At 44.0% G+C, this 19,718-nt stretch overlaps 3 protein-coding genes and 1 non-coding gene across 5 annotated transcripts; 3 read left to right on the top strand and 1 right to left on the bottom strand.

Annotated features, from left to right (window-relative positions):
* Positions 1 to 837: 837 nt before the first annotated feature.
* kbtbd13b (kelch repeat and BTB domain containing 13b) lies at positions 838 to 2,277 on the bottom strand. The gene has a single exon (XM_061677391.1). It carries the CDS (start codon positions 2,275 to 2,277, stop codon positions 838 to 840), a length of 1,440 nt encoding a protein of 479 aa, XP_061533375.1.
* Positions 2,278 to 2,753: 476 nt separating this feature from the next.
* On the top strand, positions 2,754 to 2,827 carry trnan-guu (transfer RNA asparagine (anticodon GUU)). The gene has a single exon. It is a non-coding gene; the product is annotated as a tRNA-Asn (tRNA).
* A 176-nt stretch (positions 2,828 to 3,003) lies between these two features.
* Positions 3,004 to 10,261, top strand: LOC133402595 (serine/threonine-protein kinase pim-3-like). Of its 2 annotated transcripts, XM_061676502.1 has the most exons (7): positions 3,004 to 3,573; positions 3,682 to 3,713; positions 3,891 to 4,000; positions 7,117 to 7,167; positions 8,703 to 9,066; positions 9,452 to 9,628; positions 9,839 to 10,261. In XM_061676502.1, the coding sequence occupies exons 2-7, from the start codon at positions 3,689 to 3,691 to the stop codon at positions 10,012 to 10,014; spliced, it is 903 nt and encodes a 300-aa protein (XP_061532486.1). In that variant the 5' UTR covers positions 3,004 to 3,573; positions 3,682 to 3,688; the 3' UTR covers positions 10,015 to 10,261. The 2 variants fall into 2 exon arrangements, with proteins under 2 accessions (XP_061532486.1, XP_061532485.1); XM_061676501.1 differs by having other exon boundaries at positions 3,004 to 3,713.
* Positions 10,262 to 10,751: 490 nt separating this feature from the next.
* ftsj1 (FtsJ RNA 2'-O-methyltransferase 1) lies at positions 10,752 to 19,446 on the top strand. Its single transcript, XM_061677534.1, has 11 exons — positions 10,752 to 10,811; positions 11,230 to 11,365; positions 12,818 to 12,887; positions 13,055 to 13,166; positions 13,272 to 13,350; positions 13,429 to 13,481; positions 13,561 to 13,614; positions 14,258 to 14,360; positions 15,711 to 15,794; positions 18,691 to 18,794; positions 18,865 to 19,446. The coding sequence occupies exons 2-11, from the start codon at positions 11,245 to 11,247 to the stop codon at positions 19,027 to 19,029; spliced, it is 945 nt and encodes a 314-aa protein (XP_061533518.1). The 5' UTR covers positions 10,752 to 10,811; positions 11,230 to 11,244; the 3' UTR covers positions 19,030 to 19,446.
* The last annotated feature ends 272 nt before the right edge of the window (positions 19,447 to 19,718 follow it).

Raw genomic sequence — 19,718 nt, 5'->3', positions numbered from 1 at the left:
GCCGCACTTTGATGTTGCTGCACCATACATTACCAGCCCAAACTGTTTCCTGGAAAAGTATTTTCTAGTTAGCATTACTAACATCTAAACAGCCATCCGTCCATCATTTTCCGCAGCGCTTCTCCTTACGCAGGTCGCGGTGGTGCTGGAGCCTACCTCAGCTGACTTTGGGGAAGAGGCGGGGGACGCCATGAATTGGTTGCCAGCCACAGCCAATCGCATTGAACTTTTCCAGAAATAATAAATGTGTTGTCTTATATCAGAATCAGAATCATCTTTATTTTGCCAAGTATGTCAAAAACACACAAGGAATTTGTCTCCGGCAGTTGCAGCCGCTCTAGTACGACAACAGAGAATACTATTGAGACATAAAGGCATTGATTAAAAACAGTCAATTAGCAATAAAAGGTTGCTAGTAATCTGGTAATGCCGGTACAATTATTATTATTGTTTATTTTTTTGGACAATTGTGCAAAAAGATGCAGCGTTCTCTACCAATGAGAGCAGTTTGAATGACTAATATATTAATAGTCTTGAAAAAAAAAAAAAGACAGGGTTATTATTCTATCTGTCACCACACTCACAGTAGTAAGACTACAACTTTATTACTACACCTTATACAAATTCTTTCACACAGAAAAATAATTGTACTCAAAATAATAAGTACAATCATTTGTCTGAAGTGTTTGGACCGTTGGTAGCAGAACATCCGGACCGATGCGCTCCGGAGGAAGCCTTTCATCAAGCGTCATATGTCCGGGTCTTCCCAAAGATGATGTACAGCAGAATACGAGAGCAGGAATGTCTGTGTTTCCCTGGACACAAATATATAAATGGTCAATCATTTGTCGAATGTATTTGGACCATTGGTAGCCTGAGCAAGAACGTCCACACTGATCCACTCCGGGGGAAACCTTTCATCTGGCGTCGCGGTTTCCAGGTCTTCCCGTGGACAACATACTCCAGCGTGGCGCTCCTGTTGAGCGTGAAGACAGAGTCGCATCGGACCACGGCAGTGAAGAGCGAACCCTTGCTGTTGGCGAAGTGTCCCGGCAGAGAGGTCCACTGGCCCGTGCTCAGGTTGTAACAGTCCATCACGCACCTCAGGAAGTCGTCCGACGGCCCGTTGCGCATCACGTACAGATCGTCCCTGTGGCCCACCATGCAGTGGCCGTAGCTCTGGCGTCGGATGAGGCTGGTGACCAGACGCCACTCGTCCGTACTCGGAACATACTCGTGGATCTCAGTGGTCTCCATGGGCCGCCACAAGCACACAAAAATTCTCCTCGTGACTTTGGTGCACGCCGCCCCCGCCGCTGGCCGAGGCAAGTGGGCAGCGAACCTCCATCTGCCGGTCTGGACATCCAGTATTTCCACAGACGACATCACGATCCGCTCATACTCTCCTCCAATGGCGTAGAGGTGGCCATTTTGGCCGATGAGGCCGAGGTTGAAGCGTGGCTGGCCGGGACCGGCCAGCTCGGTCCAGATGTTCTTTTCAACGTCGTAGCAGAAGCATGTGTCGACGACGTCTTTGTGGAGACCGCGGACACCGCCGACGACATAGAGCTTGTTGTCCAGGACGGTCACGCCCGCCATGGAGGTGCTGGCCTCCAGGGGGAGATCGGTCAGAGTTTTCCATGTATTCCCGGTTTCATCCAGGTAGCAGACGGTCCTGGAGGCGGCGTGGATGTTTTCACTCGTGCCGCAGGTGACATGGGCACCGACGGCCACGAAAGCGCTTGGGGTCAGCGACTCCACGAAAGAAATCAGTTCCGATGGCAAAGTCTGCCTTACTTCCACCTCTATGTCGGCGTACATATTACGGATGTACAGCGCAGCGGCGTGGTATAGCTCCAGGAGGCCAAATGTGGCGGCGGTGTGGAACATGAGCAAGCAGTTGTCGGAGTCCACGAGGTCCACCAGGTGCCTGGTGAGTGGTGACGCCTGCAGGAAAGCCGCGCATTGGATGGCCTCCACGATGTCGTCGGCATCCAAACCAAGCGCCTCGCCTCGCATGACCGCCAAAGTGATGAAGAAGCCACGAGCGTGCAGGCACTGGAGGTGGATCTCCTCCTGGCGACACTCCCTCATCCCTGAGCGGTAAAGGGCGCCAAAGTAGTCACAGCTCTGGACCAGCAGAGTTTTCTCCTCTGAGAAGCGAGTATCCTCCACCACCACCGTCAGCCTGGCAGTGGCGGGACTACCAGGCCGACAATCACCGCCCAAGTCGACATCGCGGTTGTTGTTTTCAGATTCGCTGCCGTGTGACGACATTAAGACGCTCGCTCAAAAATCTTCAGTGGCTGGAAGGTTTCCTGACGTGCTGTCAAGAAGCTGCTTCACTCTGACGGGGAGTCCATTTGAAAATAGAGCGGCTAAACATAGACGACAACAACTGAGTGGAGTCACGTTCGCAATGCAGACGGGTCACATTGCCCCCCTGACCAACTCCTGACTCCAGGGGTGGCCAAACTTTTGTGTTGAAAGGCCACATTGGATTTGTCAAATGAAGGTCGTTTGTCGATGAGGTTTTAAAAAAAAAAAAAGTTGAAATGTGTATGTAAAAGCATTTGATTATTTATAATCAATTTAATTATAGAAAACGAACCTGTTATTTAATAAAATATTTGAACAATATTTTGTATTCGTGGTAAATGCTGTTGCCAGTTTTAATCATCAGTAATAATGCTCGAATATGGAATATGGAAATTGTACAGAAAGGACCGGCGCTGTGACTCGGAGTAGAGTATGTCTCTGTGGCGCAATCGGTTAGCGCGTTCGGCTGTTAACCGAAAGGTTGGTGGTTCGAGCCCACCCAGGGACGAATTCCTTTTTTAATTTTCAAAGAAGAAATTGACATTAGGACTTCAAATTAAATTGGCCACCTCACGCAAATGGTCATTTCGACGTGTTGATTTTGGCCGATCAGAGGTTGGCCTCATTAGCATTCAACACAGACATGAGCTAGCCCCCCCTCGCGGTTGTGGCCGGCCTTGCTTCGGCAGCAGCATGGTCGCAAGATCTACCTTGACCTCCACACGAACACCCTTGTTTTTGTTTTTCACCTGACTTTGAAACTAAAACAGGCTGTATGATGGGTCACTTTAAGGTCCCTTTTAGTCTGGGCTCCACATCTGCTTGAAGCAAATAAGCGTGTTATTGTACTCTTTAAACGTTCCGAAGAACCGCGTTACCAACATGCGGGATATCCTTACTACTACTACTACTACTACTACTACTACGACTACTATGTAAAACTAGTCCGCTTGCGCTGTCGTCGGTTAAGTTATATAGTACACAAAGTTGACTGGAATTCCGTATGAATTGAATACTGTCATGAAAACACTCGTTTGTTTTTTTCATCTTTGAGTATGCAATGAACGTCTACGGTTTCGTGCTGTCGCGGATGGGTACTTGGGTTGTAAACAATGCATTGATTTGAAACCCCTCCGCGAGGCCGCCCAGCCAGTGGCGCGCATCTACTAAAATGGCCGACATCGCTTGTGCTTTTCTTGCAGTTCGCCCGTGACAACGACCGAGGCTTCCAACGCTGCTCGCGAGTCGCTGGCCGTACGTTTTCGACCCGTTTGTAACTCCATACATGAATTATAAGGAGGGCCGCACAGGAATTATGCTGCTCTCTAAACTGGGCTCCGCCTTGTCTTCGGCGGCGTGCAGCGTGGAAATGCCGCCGGCAAAGCAACAACAGGGTAACGACAACATGCCTTCATTATATACCATCTTCATAATCATAGTCGTTTTAAAGCCATGAGTCATTGTTGGTTTGCCGTGCGTGTGGTACGACACGTGTTAGCGTTTTCCTATTTGCTCACAGTTATTTGTAACTGCTTATGAATTCAACTTTTTGTTTTAACTGTGCTCCTCAGCCAAAGAGGACGCGCCGCCGTTTGAGAAGGTGTACCGACTGGACTCGGTGCTGGGTAGCGGCGGGTTCGGCACCGTCTACTCGGGCGTCCGCGTGGCCGACGGCGTGCCGGTAAGAGCTGCTTTTGTTTTGATTGCGAGCACGTGGTGGGATGGGTGACGACGAGGCGGTGAGCGACACGACTTCCGGTTTGGGGTGTTTAAAATAAAACGTCCAAATAAATCTCCGAAGAATCTACATTCGAAGTTGATAGCCTTGTAATTGCGTTAAAGTAAAAAAAATAAAAAAACTGCTACCTCTCAGTCAACGGCGTCGTAATTGTTCGACGTTAAGCTTTTTTTTTTTTTTTTCTTCTTTCTGAAGGCGGGTGCTTTCCGGTTAGTTCCTACTTTTTGAAACTTTATTAAAGGGTCTTCTTTTCCCCAAAGAAGCTTCAGGATTATTGGCTGCAAAAGTGAAACATTTGCCCTCAATCTCTGTTGTGAATTGTAATCCTCCCAGGGTTGGGAGAATGATTAGACAATATTTGGTTTTCAATGTATTTGCTGCTGTAGTAAATATAGGATATGTTTTTTTCGGGGCCGATACAATTAAAAATTTGGGAGGCTGTTATTTGGAGACAATATTCAATTTGCTTGAAAATGGAAAATATTGGCATCAAAATTTAGAGTATTACAAAGTTCAAATGCCTTTTAGGCATATGTTTATGAAACAGCTTTTCAAATTTGGAACGTTTTATATATATATATATATATATATATAACTCTTATAGACCATATAAATCTTTGTTATAAAAGTCTAACAAAAGGCGCAAGGAGTTCCCAGGCTCAGGAGCATGTCTTATGACGTGAACGGAAAATAATAATAATTTAAAAAAAAAGGTCAAAATGCCGAATATCTGCCCAGCACATAATCAGTTTATCCCTAGTAATAAAGCCACATTCTATTTTATTTTCTAATTGGCTGGTGGTTAGATTCTAGTATAGGAATGAACCATCTTTCCTCATCTGTAGACGACCTGGTCCATCTTTTTTTCTTCTTTATTTATTTATTTATTTATTTTGTAAATCAAATGAGCCCCTTGAGCACAAAAAGTTTGACACCTGTGCATATTTTCTTGAAACAATAAATTGTCTAACTGATGGGATACACTGTCTTGTTCTTTTCCTTTGGGCTTCTCCCTTTAGGGGTCAACATCTTCATTTCCTCCAGCTCTGCTTCCTGTTGTCTCTTCAGTACCACTGTCTCCAATCCATCCATCATGGCTGGCCTCACCACTGTCTTCTAAATTTTGCCTTTCATCCTCGCAGAGACTCTTCTGTCACATAACACACCTGACACCTTCCTCCACCCGTTCCAACCTGCTTGGACCCGTTTCTTCACTTCCTGACCACACTCACCATTGCTCTGGACGGTTGACCCCAAGTATTTAAAGTCCTCCACCCTTGCTATCTCTTCTCCCTGTAGCCTCATTCGTCCCCCACCACCCCTCTCATTCATGCACATATATTCTGTCTTACTTCGGCTAATCTTCATTCCTCTGCTTTCCAGTGCATGCTAATCATTGCCACTTCCTGGTCCATCACACTTGCCTCTTCTACTCTCCCTTCTGTCTCATTTTCCTCAATCAACTCCTCAAAGTATTCTTTCCATCTATCGAGCACACTGCTGGCACCAGTCAACATATTTCCATCTCTATCCTTAATCACCCTAACCTGCTGCACATCCTTCCCATCTCCGTCCCTCTGTCTGGCCAACCTGTATAGATCCTTTTCTCCTTCTTTAGTGTCCAACCTGCCATACATGTCATCATATGCCTCTTGTTTTGCCTTTGCCACCTCTACCTTTGCCCTGTGTCGCATCTCAATGTATTCCTTTCGCCTCTGCTCGGTCCTCTCAGTGTGCCACTTCTTCTTGGCTAACCTCTCTCCTTGTATGATTTCCTGTACTGTGAGGTTCCACCACCAAGTCTCCTTCTCTCCTTTCCTGCCAGAAGATACACCAAGTACTCTCCCGCCTGCCTCTCTGATTACCTTGGCTGCAGTGGTCCAGTCTTCTGGAAGCTCCTCCTGTCCACCGAGAGCCTGTCTCACCTCTTCCCGAAAAGCTGCACAACACTCGTCTTGTCTCAGCTCTTCTCGAGACAACCGTGCAACAATATTCCTTTCTCAGCTTCCACCACATGGTTCTCTGCTCTGCCTTTGTCTTCCTAATCTTCCTCCCCACCACCATCTTCTTTGCCGTCTAGCCACACTCTCCCCTACCACAACCTTACAGTCGGTAACCTCCGTCAGATTACATCGTGTGCACAAGATGTAATCCACCTGCGTGCTTCTACCTCCGCTCTTGTAGGTCACCCTATGTTCCTGCTTCTTCTGGAAAAAAGTGTTCACTACGGTCATTTCGATCCTTTTTGCAAAGTCTACCACCATCTGTCCCTCCAAGTTCCTTTCCTGGATGCCGTACTTACCCATCACTTCTTCATCACCCCTATTTCCTTCACCAACATGTCCATTACAATCTGCACCAATCACGACTCTCTCTCTCTGGGATGCTCAGAACTACTTCGTCTAGCTCCTTCCAGAATTTCTCTTTCACCTCTAGGTCACATCCTACCTGTGGGGCATAGCCGCTAATTACATTATACATAAGACCCTCAATTTCAAGTTTCAGCCTCATCACTCCATCTGATACTCTTTTCACCTCCAAGACATTCTTAGCCAGCTCTTCTTTTAAAATAACCCCGACTCCATTCCTTTCCCATCTACACCATGGTCAAATCAACCTTTCTCCTAAATCATCAGGTCAACCAACTCCTGAGATTTTCCTGTCATAGTCCCAACGTTCAAAGTCCCCACATTCAGTTCTAGGCTCTGTGCTTTCCTCTTCTCTTTCTGCCGAATAACCCGCTTTCCACCTCTTCTTCGACTTCGACCCACAGTAGCTGAATTTACACAGGCGCCCTGCAGGTTGACTGTGCCGGTGGCTAACGTTGTTAACCCGGGCCACGACCGATCCGGTATGGAATTCTTTGCCAAACAAATATGAGCGTTTATCCAAAGTTTTAAACCAGATGCCCTTCCTGACGCAACCCTCTGCATTTATCCGGGCTTGGGACCGGCCTACAGTTTGCAGTGGCTTGTGCCCCCCATAGGGCTGGATTATGGCATACATTGTGGTCAGGCATATTTATGTTTTAACTGTTTGTTGCTATTGTGTCCTTGCAGGTGGCGGTGAAACATGTGTGCAGAGACAGAGTGACTGAGTGGAGCTCTTTGGTGAGCTTATTTTAATTAATGGACTTGTATGGAGATGTTTTCTTTAATTGCCTTTTAACATTTTTAAACCTGCAATAACGATTATATTACCAATTAATCTGTCGATTCTACTTTCGAATAATCGATTAATCACATTTAAAAAAAAAAAAAATAAATAAATAAAAAAAAAGGTTCTATCCATTTATTAAAAATAGGACATTTTGTCAAATTGACAGAGAAAATACACAAGCATGAATTGATTATGATTCCGTTACTGGTAGAGTAGCCAAATATTGTAGTGTGTGTGTGTGTGTGTGTGCGCGCGTGCGTGCGCGCGTGCGTGCAAGCAAGCGAGGGTGAGATTAAGATTACAGCATGGCACGTATCGGCTTCTCTTTACTCGCGCGGACGGCGACCGCGCTGACGTCACTGCGGCTATCCCGCACGCAGTTTGCATTTATACTCGAGCGTAAGCCACGCGCGCTGTTTTGAAAGTGTTATGCAGTTGTCCTTCAAGTCGGGGGTGTCGCTACGGCTGGTATTGGCTAGGACGCCACATGGGGGAGTTTCCTCTGCATTATGTGGCCATTTCCGGTAGCCGTTTTTACTTTCCGTAGCAAGGAACAAATACACAATAATGGCGACCGTGGAACAAAAACGCAGAAAGGCAGCACAGGGCAATTTGTCGGCCATGGGAGTATAAAGAGGCCTTATCCCCAAATAAGCATGTTTTACAGCGATTTATGACCATAAAATAGAGCTAATGTTCCCATACGCACAGCCATAACAACAATAGAAACATCTGCAACTTGCCGCAATTTAGAAGCGGAATGAAATATCCAGATTTTTGGCAGATGCAAGACGACACTGCAAATTTTTGGAGTGGCCTAGTCAAAGTCCAGACTTGAATCAGATTGAAATTCAGTTGCATGACCTTAAAAAGCAGTTAATGCGCAAAAACCCTCCGTTTTTGCTGAACTAAAACATTTCTGTGTGATGCGAATGGCTCATTGCTAGTTATAGAAAACGCTTGATTTCAGGTGGTGCTGCTGATGGCCCAACCAGTTATTAGCAACATTTTCAGTTCACTTTGTTTATATTTGTCTATTTACATGTGTTTGATGATCTTAAACATTAACCCATTCAACCATCAACCATTCGCACTCACATTCACACCTAGGGGCAATTTAGAGACTTCAATTAACCGACCATGCATGTTTTTGGGATGCGGGGGGAAACCGGAGTGCCCGGAGAAAACCCACGCAGGCACGGGGAGAACATGCAAACTCCACACAGGTGGGGAAGGGATTTGAACCCCGGTCCCCAGAACTATGAGGCGGATGTCCTAACCAGTCGCCCACCGTGCCGCCCACACTGTATATAAAAATAACAAAATATTGTAATAGTGATAATTTAATAAAGAATGATAGTGTAATACAAAAATAATGAATGCAAGCAAACTTGTACCCAAATTATTAGTCTTGATGACTTGGCCAGAATGCTATTTATTTTGATATGTTGTCTGTGATCATTTGTACATGTTTTCCATTGGTCAGTGTGGCGCCGTGGTTCCGCTGGAGATCGTGCTGCTGAAGAAGGTGGGGGAGGAGTTTGGCGGCGTGGCGCGCCTCCTGGACTGGCGGGAGCACCCCGACGGCTGGCTGTTGGTGCTGGAGCGCCCAGAGTCGGGCCAGGATCTCTTCGACTACATCACGGAGCGCGGCGCACTGGACGAGGCGGTGGCGCGTGGCTTCTTCCGCCAGGTGCTGGAGGCGGTGCGCCACTGCTACGCGTGCGGCGTGCTCCACCGCGACATCAAGGATGAGAACCTGGTGGTGGACCTGCGCACTGGCCACATCAAACTCATCGACTTTGGGTCGGGAGCGCTGCTCAAAGATGGAATTTACACAGACTTTGACGGTGAGTTTGGCACTGTCATAAATTAATTAAATCTTAAATTTGAGAAGGTCTTAAAATGACGACAGGTTAGAGCGTCTGCCTCACAGTTCTGAGAACCGGGGTTCAATCCCCGGCCCGCCTGCGTGGGTTTTCTCCCACATCCCAAAAAACATGCAAGAATTGGAGACTCTAAATTGCCCGTAGGTGTGAATGTGAGTGCGAATGTTTGTTTGTGTGTGCCCTGCGATTGGCTGGCAACCGGTTCAGGGTGGACCCCGCCTCTTGCCCGATGATAGCTGGGATAGGCTCCAGCACGACCCCGGCCCTAGTGAGGAGAAGCGGCTCAGAAAATGGATGGATGGATGGATGGATATATTTAAAAATTAAATTGTGATTGTGTGTTTAGGTACTCGTGTGTACAGTCCTCCAGAGTGGATTCGTCTCAGTCGCTACCACGGCCGCTCTGCCACCGTGTGGTCCCTGGGGGTACTGCTGTACGACATGGTGTGCGGAGACATTCCCTTTGAGCACGACGAACACATCCTCAGCAGGCGACTGCGTTTCGGCCCCACCCTCTCCGCAGGTACCAACAACCTGTACCCCTATTGTGCCGGGACAGATTTCCTTTTCCCTGGAACAATGAACGTTTAGCGGAACCTTGCACCTTTGTACTATAGATGGGGCTTGCTGGGTTAGCCCATTTGTTCAGAGCACAGAGATGCTTTCCTGCATCGCTTTAATTTCCATTTCCTGTTCTATGTGTCTCATCGTATTTCCTATTGTTTTGTGACAGATTGCCAGCAGCTGATTGGCTGGTGCCTCAGCCTGGATCCGTGCGAGCGTCCAACTCTGGAGCAGATCCTCTTGCACCCGTGGGTGGCGTGGAATGGTGACATTGAGGAAGAGGAAGGGGCCGTCACACTACACGGGTCATCATCATCATCATCATCATCCCAGGAAAGCGTCTGATTTGTCAAAAGTTTAGGAGGCGGGTGCTGGTTTTCTCAGGTTTTTTTCTCATCTTGCAGCAATCGAGTCAACTCCTCACGCACAGTCAATGCAATGTTATTATTTATTTTCCATATACAGTATATATTTGCGTTTTATGCAAATACATGTTTTATTTATAGAAAGAACATTCCACATTATTTATACTCTACACTTTTCTAAGAGTTTTCTGTTTCGATATTTTTTTATACTTAACAAGCTGGATTTTTTGGGGGGAATGTCTGTTGTTTTTAATGATATACAAAGTATTTTTGTTACATCTTTTTCAAAATAAAACTTTTGTATGACAAATGATTGCACATTGTTGGATTTTTGCTTTTCACATGCTATCCGTTAATTAATTTTTTATTCAATCAATTAATCTTTGACTATGCAGGGCTGGACAAAAGTTGGTATACATTTTAAGAATAATCTTATTACATGTACACTTAATTGTAACAATTACCTGTATGAAACGTTAAAGTAAAAGTTGAAAGTGCAGTTTTTGTAAAAGCTACACAATACAGTTCCACCACGTGGTATCTCATGGATATACAATAATATTCTATTCAATATAATCTAAATTTGTTTTATTTTTATGAGTTAAACTGTTTTCGTCCGTCCACAGTCTCGTTCGTGTTTTGTTTTTAATTGGAAAAAAAGTAGTTGCGTATTACTAGTTGATTTTGGGGCGCTCTCAATTTTTTGCAGGCGCGCGTAGGTCACCTGAGAGGGGTCCTTCTACCCGGAATCGCAACGGGAACGCTTTTCTGCTTCAAGTAAAAAATACAAAAAAAAACATTTTACACATCTAATTTAGACGAGTGCGACGATATTTTCGACTACAATAACGTCCTATATATATGCGTGTGTGTGTACTTTACGTTTCGAACTTAAATTTATCGCTTACACCTAAATGTGTCGTGTGTACACACACTGGGCACCAAAGCTAGGTTGAAAACACATGGAATTGTTTTACCTGCACTTTTAAGTCAGCAAACTATTTTAAAAACCAACCAAATGAATTTTCTAAATGACCCTATACCCCATCGGCTATAACGTAGCAAGTCAAATGTCAGTGATTTGTTATGTACGTTTAAGAAGTGGAACATGGCGTATGGATGGGTACTTCCACACCGTTAAACGGGCCGAAACAAGTCTTTTTCCAAACGGTGTAACATGACTCTTGTCCAGCAGAAGAGGCCGGTCAGTATGGGTCGCTCCTCCAAAGACAAACGGGACATTTACTACCGACTGGCCAAAGAGGAAGGCTGGAGAGCGAGGAGCGCCTTCAAGCTGCTGCAGCTCAACGACGAGTTCAACCTGTTCACCGGTCAGACTTCATTTTACCTCGACGCTTGACGGATCAAATGCAAATTCCCTTTTCACAGCAGTCGCTTTGACTTAACATAAACTTATAGGACACCGCAGAGTTACACGAATGACAAAATATACAAAAACAATAGGCCTACTCACAAAACATTTTGGGAGGAACATTTTATGAAGGAAGAAAAAAAATACACTTCAACGACCAATACAATCTGGTAGTGTTCTGAATATGGTCATTTTCAAGATGATGATGCTCCCCCCCCCCCCCCCCTTTCTTATTTACGTTGTTAGTCAATATTGTATCATTGGAAGCGTCCATTCCCCAGAATCATAATGGCACCCACGTCTCTTCTCCATCCTTCATAAACCAGAGAGTAGCTTCCGAACTAACAAACAGAAGGACAAGCACACATGATCCAGTGGAACCTCGACTTGCAGGTTTTTCTTTTGAGTTGCAAGCAGAAATTTTCGTGATGAGCGTTCGATGGTGGCAGTGGACTTAACAACCCGTAGCAGTGCTCACGTCAAGCTGCTTCTTGCCTCTCCCAGTTAAAGTTTAATGTAAAACAAAAAATAAAAAAAGAGAATTGCACAGTGTTTGTGTGTATTTAACCAAACGTAACTTTGTCTGACAAAAAATACCACGAGCTTGATTCTAACACTAAAACGCCGTAGAGGGACTAACAAAACTAGTGTGGACAACACGGTTGTATATATTTATTTAACCTTTATTTAACCAGGTAAGAGAATTGAGAACAGAGTCTCCTTTTCAACCCTTTAAGCAATGGATATTTGAACACAAATCATGCAGCAACTCATGTAGACAGACAATGTAACAAGACTCACAGGCATATATACTTTGTGAAGAACGACTAATGTTACTGCAGCTTAGTGAGCAGTTGTGACTGTCTTCTTCATTTTTTTGTAGCTGTATGTATACATTATACTGACCTCTTGTGGCCAAGTTCTATTGAGCTGTTTTTATACTTTGTTTTTATGAAGTACAATACTGTTTTTTTGGGGGGGGCTGGAATGGATTCTTGGCATTTCTGTTCATTTTAATGGGGAAAGATGTTTGGCGATTCGCGTGGTTTGAGTTACGAGTGTGGTCATGGTATGAATTAATCTCTTAAATCAAGGCACCATTGTAGTTTAGTAGCACAGGTTTAGTATTTTTGAGGATTATTTCTTGGACCTTTAGCCCCTAAAGACTTGCAGATTCTTACACATTTGTTAACAATGGAAACAATTAATCTGGAGTACAAAAAAAAAAATATATATAGTACAAAGCCAGGGAATTATCAGTCAAAGTCTAGTGCATTTTTTGGGGAGGAAAGAAATCAAACTGTTCGGAGAATAAATCGTGTTTTGCAAAACTTGCTACCGCAGGCCACGTTATCGTCGGTCGTGCAATGACTTGGTCTTGTTCGTGTTGGTTTGTGTGTGCTAATTCTAGGTGTGAACAGAGCTGTGGATCTTTGTGCCGCTCCTGGCAGCTGGAGTCAAGTTCTGAGTCGGAAACTCAGGTAGACATAATTATACTTACTGCACAAAATGTAACTGGGAGGCGTCTATTTATGAAGCGTGACGGCCACTATTTGAGGAGATGGACAGTACATTCTCTGATGTCTGACACAATCGGAACAGGGACACTGGTCTGCCTCTTCGTTGTTTGGATTTTGTTGTCATTTAGATGTCTCGGGGATAAGCCTGAGAGCGGTGAAGAGGTGAAGATTGTGGCGGTGGACCTGCAGGCCATGGCTCCTCTTCCAGGAGTCATTCAGATTCAAGGAGACATCACCAAGGTGAGGACCAAGTTTAAAATAAATCGGTGTGTGTACGTATGAGATATTTGAACACAGATGTTGCATCACGTGACAGTCCCGACGTGCTCTGCTCTCGCATCTCAGGTGTCGACGGCCGAGGAGATCATCCGCCACTTCGAGGGTCGCCCTGCAGACTTGGTGGTGTGCGACGGCGCTCCCGACGGTGAGACCCTCGGCCGCTGGCCCCCGCCGCTGCCGCCGGTGTGCTCCTCTCACGTGTTATTGTTTTTTCTCACCGTAGTAACGGGCCTCCATGACGTGGACGAGTACATTCAGGCTCAGCTGCTATTGGCTGTGAGTCACCAGGAAGTGTTTTTAGCAAGAAGGACGGCTGAATTCAGTTACCTTTAACTTTTTTTGTTTTCCACCTCAGGCGCTGAACATCACCACTCACGTACTTAAACCAGGAGGAACTTTTGTGGCCAAGGTTAGTTAAGCTTATACCGTTATACGATTATCAGCCCCTAACTTCGTTTTACACTTGTAAGTAGGGTTGTGAGATATGGCGATTTCCCTCCCCCCACACCCCAAAAACACACAAAAACAAATGTTTTCCGCTTCGCTTGTAGAAAACTGCAATGACATTATTCGAACAATTTCAATTTTTTGTCCTTTCTAGGATTTGATCAATTTCCTCTGTTACCAAACAAAACCAAAAGCCTTTTTTTCCCAGCAGTCACAAAGATCCTAAAAAAATATATCTTTACAGAATATGAAAAAAATGTAACCATGATGATGCCATCTTAATGAGCATTGTACAGCAGCAGACTATGTGATAAATGTTGGCCAATCGGCATCCATTGCAGCCTGCTCATCCTGGAAGGGGGATCCATCTCCCCCACGCCCCCCATCTGTGGTCCCTTCTCAAGGTTTCTTTTTTCTCCAAATGGGGTTTTGAGTTTTTCCCTGCCCGATCGGGGGGTTTAGATTGACTGATCTGATGTTGTCAGTCTTTGCCGACTGCGGGCCTGTGAAGTCCTTTGGAACTCTTTGGCGATTAAGGGCGAAATAAAGAAACTCGACTATTTCCATCATTTCCTTTCTTGTTTTTGTTTTTTTTCCCCTGTCAGATCTTCCGAGGCAAAGATGTGACGCTGCTGTACTCGCAGCTCAAGATCTTTTTCAGCGGCGTGACATGCGCTAAGCCTCGTAGCAGCCGGAACTCCAGCATTGGTTTGTTGCTGCCTTTGTCAGCATTTAAGAGCATATTTTTTAGATATATTTTATTTATATATTTATATATATATAGATATATATTCAAACAATGTCCAACCCTTTTATATATATATATATATATATATATATATATATATATATATATATATATATATAGACCGTCTGCCTCAAAGTTCTGAGGACCAATTTGTTGTTGACCAATACTGACCACTCATGCCACAGTAGCATCTGCCCCACTTGCACACTGACTGAGGAGTATCTGCAACATTTGCACAATTGACATCGTCCCGGATTGTCGCGCTACTAGTCACTTTAAACCGCATACACTCCTTGAAGTCTCGAATGGTCATTGCACCGGACTATTGCTATATTAGTCATTCAAACTGCTCTAAGTCCTGGAGGTCTCTGCATCTTTTTGCACAATTGTCGGAAAAAAATTATAATAATAATTGTACTGGCATTACCAGATAACTAGCAACCCTTTGTCGCTCAGTGACTGTTTTTCTCAATGTCATTATGTCTCCAAAGTGTTCACTGTCAATTGACTGACTGACTTGTCGTACGAGAGCCGCTCCAACTACCGGAGACAAATTCCGTGTGTTTTTTGGACATACTTGGCAAATAAAGATGATTCTGATTCTGATATAAAAGGGTTGGGCATGGTTTGATTTTGAGCGATTCCGTTTCCGGTTCCTTAGTTCGATTCCTGTTTCAAACGGTTCTCGATTCCGATTCTTTTAGGGGACTTTGTGATGTAAAATTGCTACGGTGAAGTTTTAGCCCAATGTTTTTCTTTTCTTTTTTTTGTTGTTGTCATCGGCGCTTATGTTGTTTTGAAGACTAAAATAAACACTAAAAGCCATCAGTGCAAAAGTGCAAGCAACCGTTGACCTTGTTAGCTGGCTCAATGTTGGCATAGATGTATTTTATTGTTTCACTCACCGAGTTGACTGGGAGTTGACTTGACTGAAGCTCCGGGCGGTGTAGGCTGAGGCTCGGAGCGCGTCAGACGCGACACATCGGCAAAACTCTTTTGGATTATATTATCTCATTCCAAGTTTTGCCCTGAGGTCATTCATTTTAATAAAGTTAAGACACACTTTTGTTCGCCGCCGCTGCCATTGGGCAAAATCACGTCATTGTGCCCGTTCTTCTTCGTTGGTTTACGCCGCTTCTTCGTTGCTTTTCACCACTTCTTCGCGGCGTGAGGACTAGGCATCGAAATTGGGAACCGAAATTTTTCAATCTGAAGGGTTCTGGGAGAACGGATTCCAATCGGTTCTCGATGCCCTACCCTAATATATAGATATATATTTTTTTAAATATGTTCTTTCTGCTGACGTACAGAAGCATTTGTGGTGTGTCAGAACTACCGTCCTCCAGAAGGTTACGTGCCCAACATGTCCAACCCTCTGCTCGATCACTCCTACGGTAACTACAAGTCCTTTATACATACAAAAAGAATATATATAATGTGTCGCTGTTGGTAGAGCTGTTCCAGCTCTAATGTGACCATTTTGTGGGCTCTGTGTGTTTCCCCACCTTTATTGAGCCAAGACCCATATATTCACATTTTGTCACAAATCAATACTATTGATTGATCCACGTGGTATGTTTATTTATTTATTTTTACAAATTAAAAAACAACCTAAAGTGTTGAAATCAAAAGTTTGACTCTAGGGGACACTTCGACTGTCCGAAAAGTGTCGTAACTCTTCTAGACTTCCCGGGAGCCTTGTGGCATTACGTCACCTCAAGATTGAAAGTCGTAACGAGTAAAAAAAAAAATCCTCAAGAGACAGTAACGAGTGACAATCATTGGTGAGTAGGCCTCTGAAAAATCGATAGCTGCAAGGACACGGGTAGGCATGCAGAATAGATGAATTTCCGCTGATGAGAGAACCTGTTTTTTGAATTGAATCACTTTGAAATAGAGTTTGGATTTTGTTGACTATTGCCCAATGTTTTGGAACTTCCATATTTTGTTACGGAATCGCTGAACATTGACTCGTCAAAATAACAGCTCACTTAAAACGTGTTTCGAGATAGAAATATAAAATGATACACATCCACACAGGACGCCGCATCTGTACTGGAAATGAATTAACACGTCACTTCAGAACGTGGGCTGGTTAAAAGTATATATTTTTTGGCAATATAAGTCCCGCATTAGGGAAGTTTGCATCGTTTCGTTAGCAATTGTGGATCTAGGAAATATAAATATTATGTAAATACCATGCAAGAGAAGACATTTTCTTCTTGTATGCCTCAAAGAAGTACATTGCATAAAATAGAAACCAGAATAGAATAGAAACCAAAACTATTGTCCATAGATAAACTAGCCAAATCATTCGATCAGCAATATTATTTGTCTGTTTTCAAAATAGAGAGCTACATTTGAATTTTGACGTTTGCGTTCTAATTAATCTGCTTCGATTAGAGTTTTTAAATTGTTTTATTTGGTTTTGTTCCCAGAGTTGAAAACTGAATTGGCAAAGGGAAAATTAATCCACAGACTTACAGTGGGTAGAGAATGTATTCAGGCCCCCTTAAAATGTTCACTTTTTTTATATTGCAGCCATTTGCTAAATTCATTTAAGTTCATTTTTTCCACATTAATGTACACACAGCACCCCATATAGACAGAAAAAATAAAGTGTTGAAATTTTTGCAGATTTATTAAAAAAGAAAAACTGAAATCACACAGGCATAAGTATTACAGAGCCTTTGCTGAGTATTTAGTAGACGCACCCTTTGAGCTAATACAGCCTTGCGTCTTTTTGGGAATGATGCAACATGTTTTTCACACCTTGGATGTGGGGATCCTCTGCCATTCCTCCTTGCAGATCCTCTCCAGTTCTGTCAGGTTGGATGGTGAACGTTGGTGGGCAGCCATTTTCAGGTCTTTCGGGAGATGCTCAATTGGGTTTAAGTCAGGGCTCGGTCTGGACCATTCAAAAACAGTCAAGGAGTTGTTCTGAAGCCTCTCCTTCGACGTTTTAGCTGTGTGCTGAGGGTCATTGTCTTTTTTTTAAGGTGAACCATTGGGCCCAGTCTGAGGTTCTAAGCACTCTGGAGAAGGTTTTCGTCCAGGACATCCCTGTACTTGGCCGCATTCATCTTTCCTTCGATTGCAACCGGTCGTCCTGTCCCTGCATCTGAAAAACACCCCCACAGCACGATGCTGCCACCACCGTGCTTCACTGTTGGGTCTGTATTGGACAGGTGATGAGCAGTGCCTGGTTTTCTCCACACACACCGCTTAGAATTAAGGCCAACAATTTCTATGTTGTTCTCATCAGACCAGAGAATCTTATTTCTCACCATCTTGGTGTCCTTCAGGTGTTTTTTTTTTAGCAAACTCCATGCAGGCTTTCATGTGTCTTGCACTGAGGAGAGGCTTCCGTCGGACCACTCTGCCATAAAGCCCCGACTGGTGGAGGGCTGCAGTGACGGTGGACTTTCTAGAACTTTCTCCCATCTCCCGACTGTATCTCTGGAGCTCAGCCGCAGTGATCTTTGGGTTCTTCTTACCTCTCTCACCAAGGCTCTTCTCCCCCGATTGCTCAGTTTGGCCGGAGGGCCAGCTCTAGGAAGGGTTCTGGTCGTCCCAAGCGTCTTCCATTTCAGGATTATGTTAGGCCACTGTGCTCTTAGGAACCTTACGTGCAGCAGACATTTCATCATGCTTCTCATTTGCTCTGACATGCACTGTGAGCTGTAAGGTCTTATATAGACAGGGGTGTGGCTTTCCTAATCAAGTCCAAGCAATATAATCAAAGTCCATGAAGGTGTAGAGCCATCTCAAGGATGATCAGAAGAAATGGACAGCACCCGAGTTCAATATATGAGGCTCTGAATACTTAACGGCTGTGTGATATTTCAGTTTTTCGTTTTTAATTAATCAGCAAAAATTTCAACAATTCCATTTTTTTTCTTTCAATATAGGGTGCTGTGTATACATTAATGAGGAAAAAAAACTTAAATGATTTTAACAAATGGCTGCAATATAACAAAGAGTGAAAAATTTAAGGGGGTCTGAACTTTCCGTACCCAGTGTAGATATTTTTGGTGATGGAACGTCGAAATCTCATTTACTGGCAATTTGATTCAGGTTGCAACTGCATCCACCATTACAAGTTTGATGTAATAAAAACATTAAAAAGACACATTTTGAAACCAAACTCTATTTACGACAATGATTATGACTGTCACATGGAAAAGTTCTTAACATTTTTAAAATACGGGAATTCAGACAAATTTGGAAAAATCAGGACCAGAATCCTCTTTATTTCTTCATTCTGGATTGTGTGTGTGTTTTAAACAGATGTAGACTTTAACCAGTTAGAAGGTCCAAACCGCATCATCGTTCCTTTCCTGGCATGCGGAGACCTGAGTGCCTTCGATTCCGACAGAACCTACCCTCTGCAGGTGAGGACGCACGTGATCAAAATACTCTGTTAATCCCGGTAAAACTTCGACTGTGTTCTGTCTTCCTCAGCTGGACGCTGGCAAGGAGTACCAGTACACGCCCCCCACCCAGCCGCCCATCAGCCCCCCTTACCAACAGGCCTGCCAGCTCCGCAAAAACAACCTTCTCTCCAAGGAGGAATCTCCTTCTGCACCGGGACCGCAACAGAGCGGAGACCAAGCCCAGACTGACTGACCTAGCCCAGTTTTATTAGAATCTATCTGACGAGATTGTCTTTTAAAATGTTTTTATTCCAGCTAGCGGCAGTGATTTGCATGTCTGATTCACACTTTTGAGGATCATGGTTCAAATCCCGGCCTTCTTGTGTGGAGTTTTCATGTTCTCCGCTGTGCTCTCGTGGCTTTGCTACAAAAAAAATCTACGTTAGCTTTATTGTCCATAATTCTTCTTATTTGTCTCTATGTGCCCTGAGCGTATTGACTGGCGACTCGTCAAGGGTGTACCCAGACTTTCGCCCAATATTCAGCTGGGAAAAGTTCCAGCTCATACGTGACTCTAAAGAGGATAACTGCTAAAGAAAATTTTTTGTTTTGTATTCTTTATTAAAAGCATTTTAAGTTGTTTTAAATGGAAATAAACTACATTTTTTTGCTTAATGTGTAAAAAAAAAAAAAATAAAAAATCAGTTTGACAATGCTAGCAATCCTGTATTTAAATATATATATATATATATATATATATATATATATATATATATATTATATATATATATATGTATGTATGTATATAAAAAAATTGGTTCCCACCCAAGGTTACTTTTGGGAGTCACACAACTCGGTTGTGGAATGGGAAACGTCTTGGCTTCACAACTTCCGTGTTTGCGTGCGGACGTATGCGTGACGTCATGACGCGCAGGACTCACA

Source organism: Phycodurus eques, chromosome 5 (genome assembly GCF_024500275.1).
Source record: "Phycodurus eques isolate BA_2022a chromosome 5, UOR_Pequ_1.1, whole genome shotgun sequence".
In the NCBI taxonomy this organism is placed as follows: Eukaryota; Metazoa; Chordata; class Actinopteri; order Syngnathiformes; family Syngnathidae; genus Phycodurus; species Phycodurus eques.
This window is presented reverse-complemented; position numbering and strand designations above follow the sequence as displayed.

Coding starts and splice junctions, on each gene's coding strand:
- kbtbd13b (XM_061677391.1), bottom strand. CDS start 2,277: ATGTCGTCACACGGCAGCGAATCTGAAAACAACAACCGCGATGTCGAC.
- ftsj1 (XM_061677534.1), top strand. CDS start 11,245: ATGGGTCGCTCCTCCAAAGACAAACGGGACATTTACTACCGACTGGCC. Junction 13,615..14,257: donor GAGGAACTTTTGTGGCCAAG/GTTAGTTAAGCT, acceptor TTCCCCTGTCAG/ATCTTCCGAGGCAAAGATGT. Junction 14,361..15,710: donor CAGCCGGAACTCCAGCATTG/GTTTGTTGCTGC, acceptor GCTGACGTACAG/AAGCATTTGTGGTGTGTCAG.
- LOC133402595 (XM_061676501.1), top strand. CDS start 3,605: ATGAATTATAAGGAGGGCCGCACAGGAATTATGCTGCTCTCTAAACTG. Junction 3,714..3,890: donor GCCGGCAAAGCAACAACAGG/GTAACGACAACA, acceptor TGTGCTCCTCAG/CCAAAGAGGACGCGCCGCCG. Junction 9,629..9,838: donor CGGCCCCACCCTCTCCGCAG/GTACCAACAACC, acceptor GTTTTGTGACAG/ATTGCCAGCAGCTGATTGGC.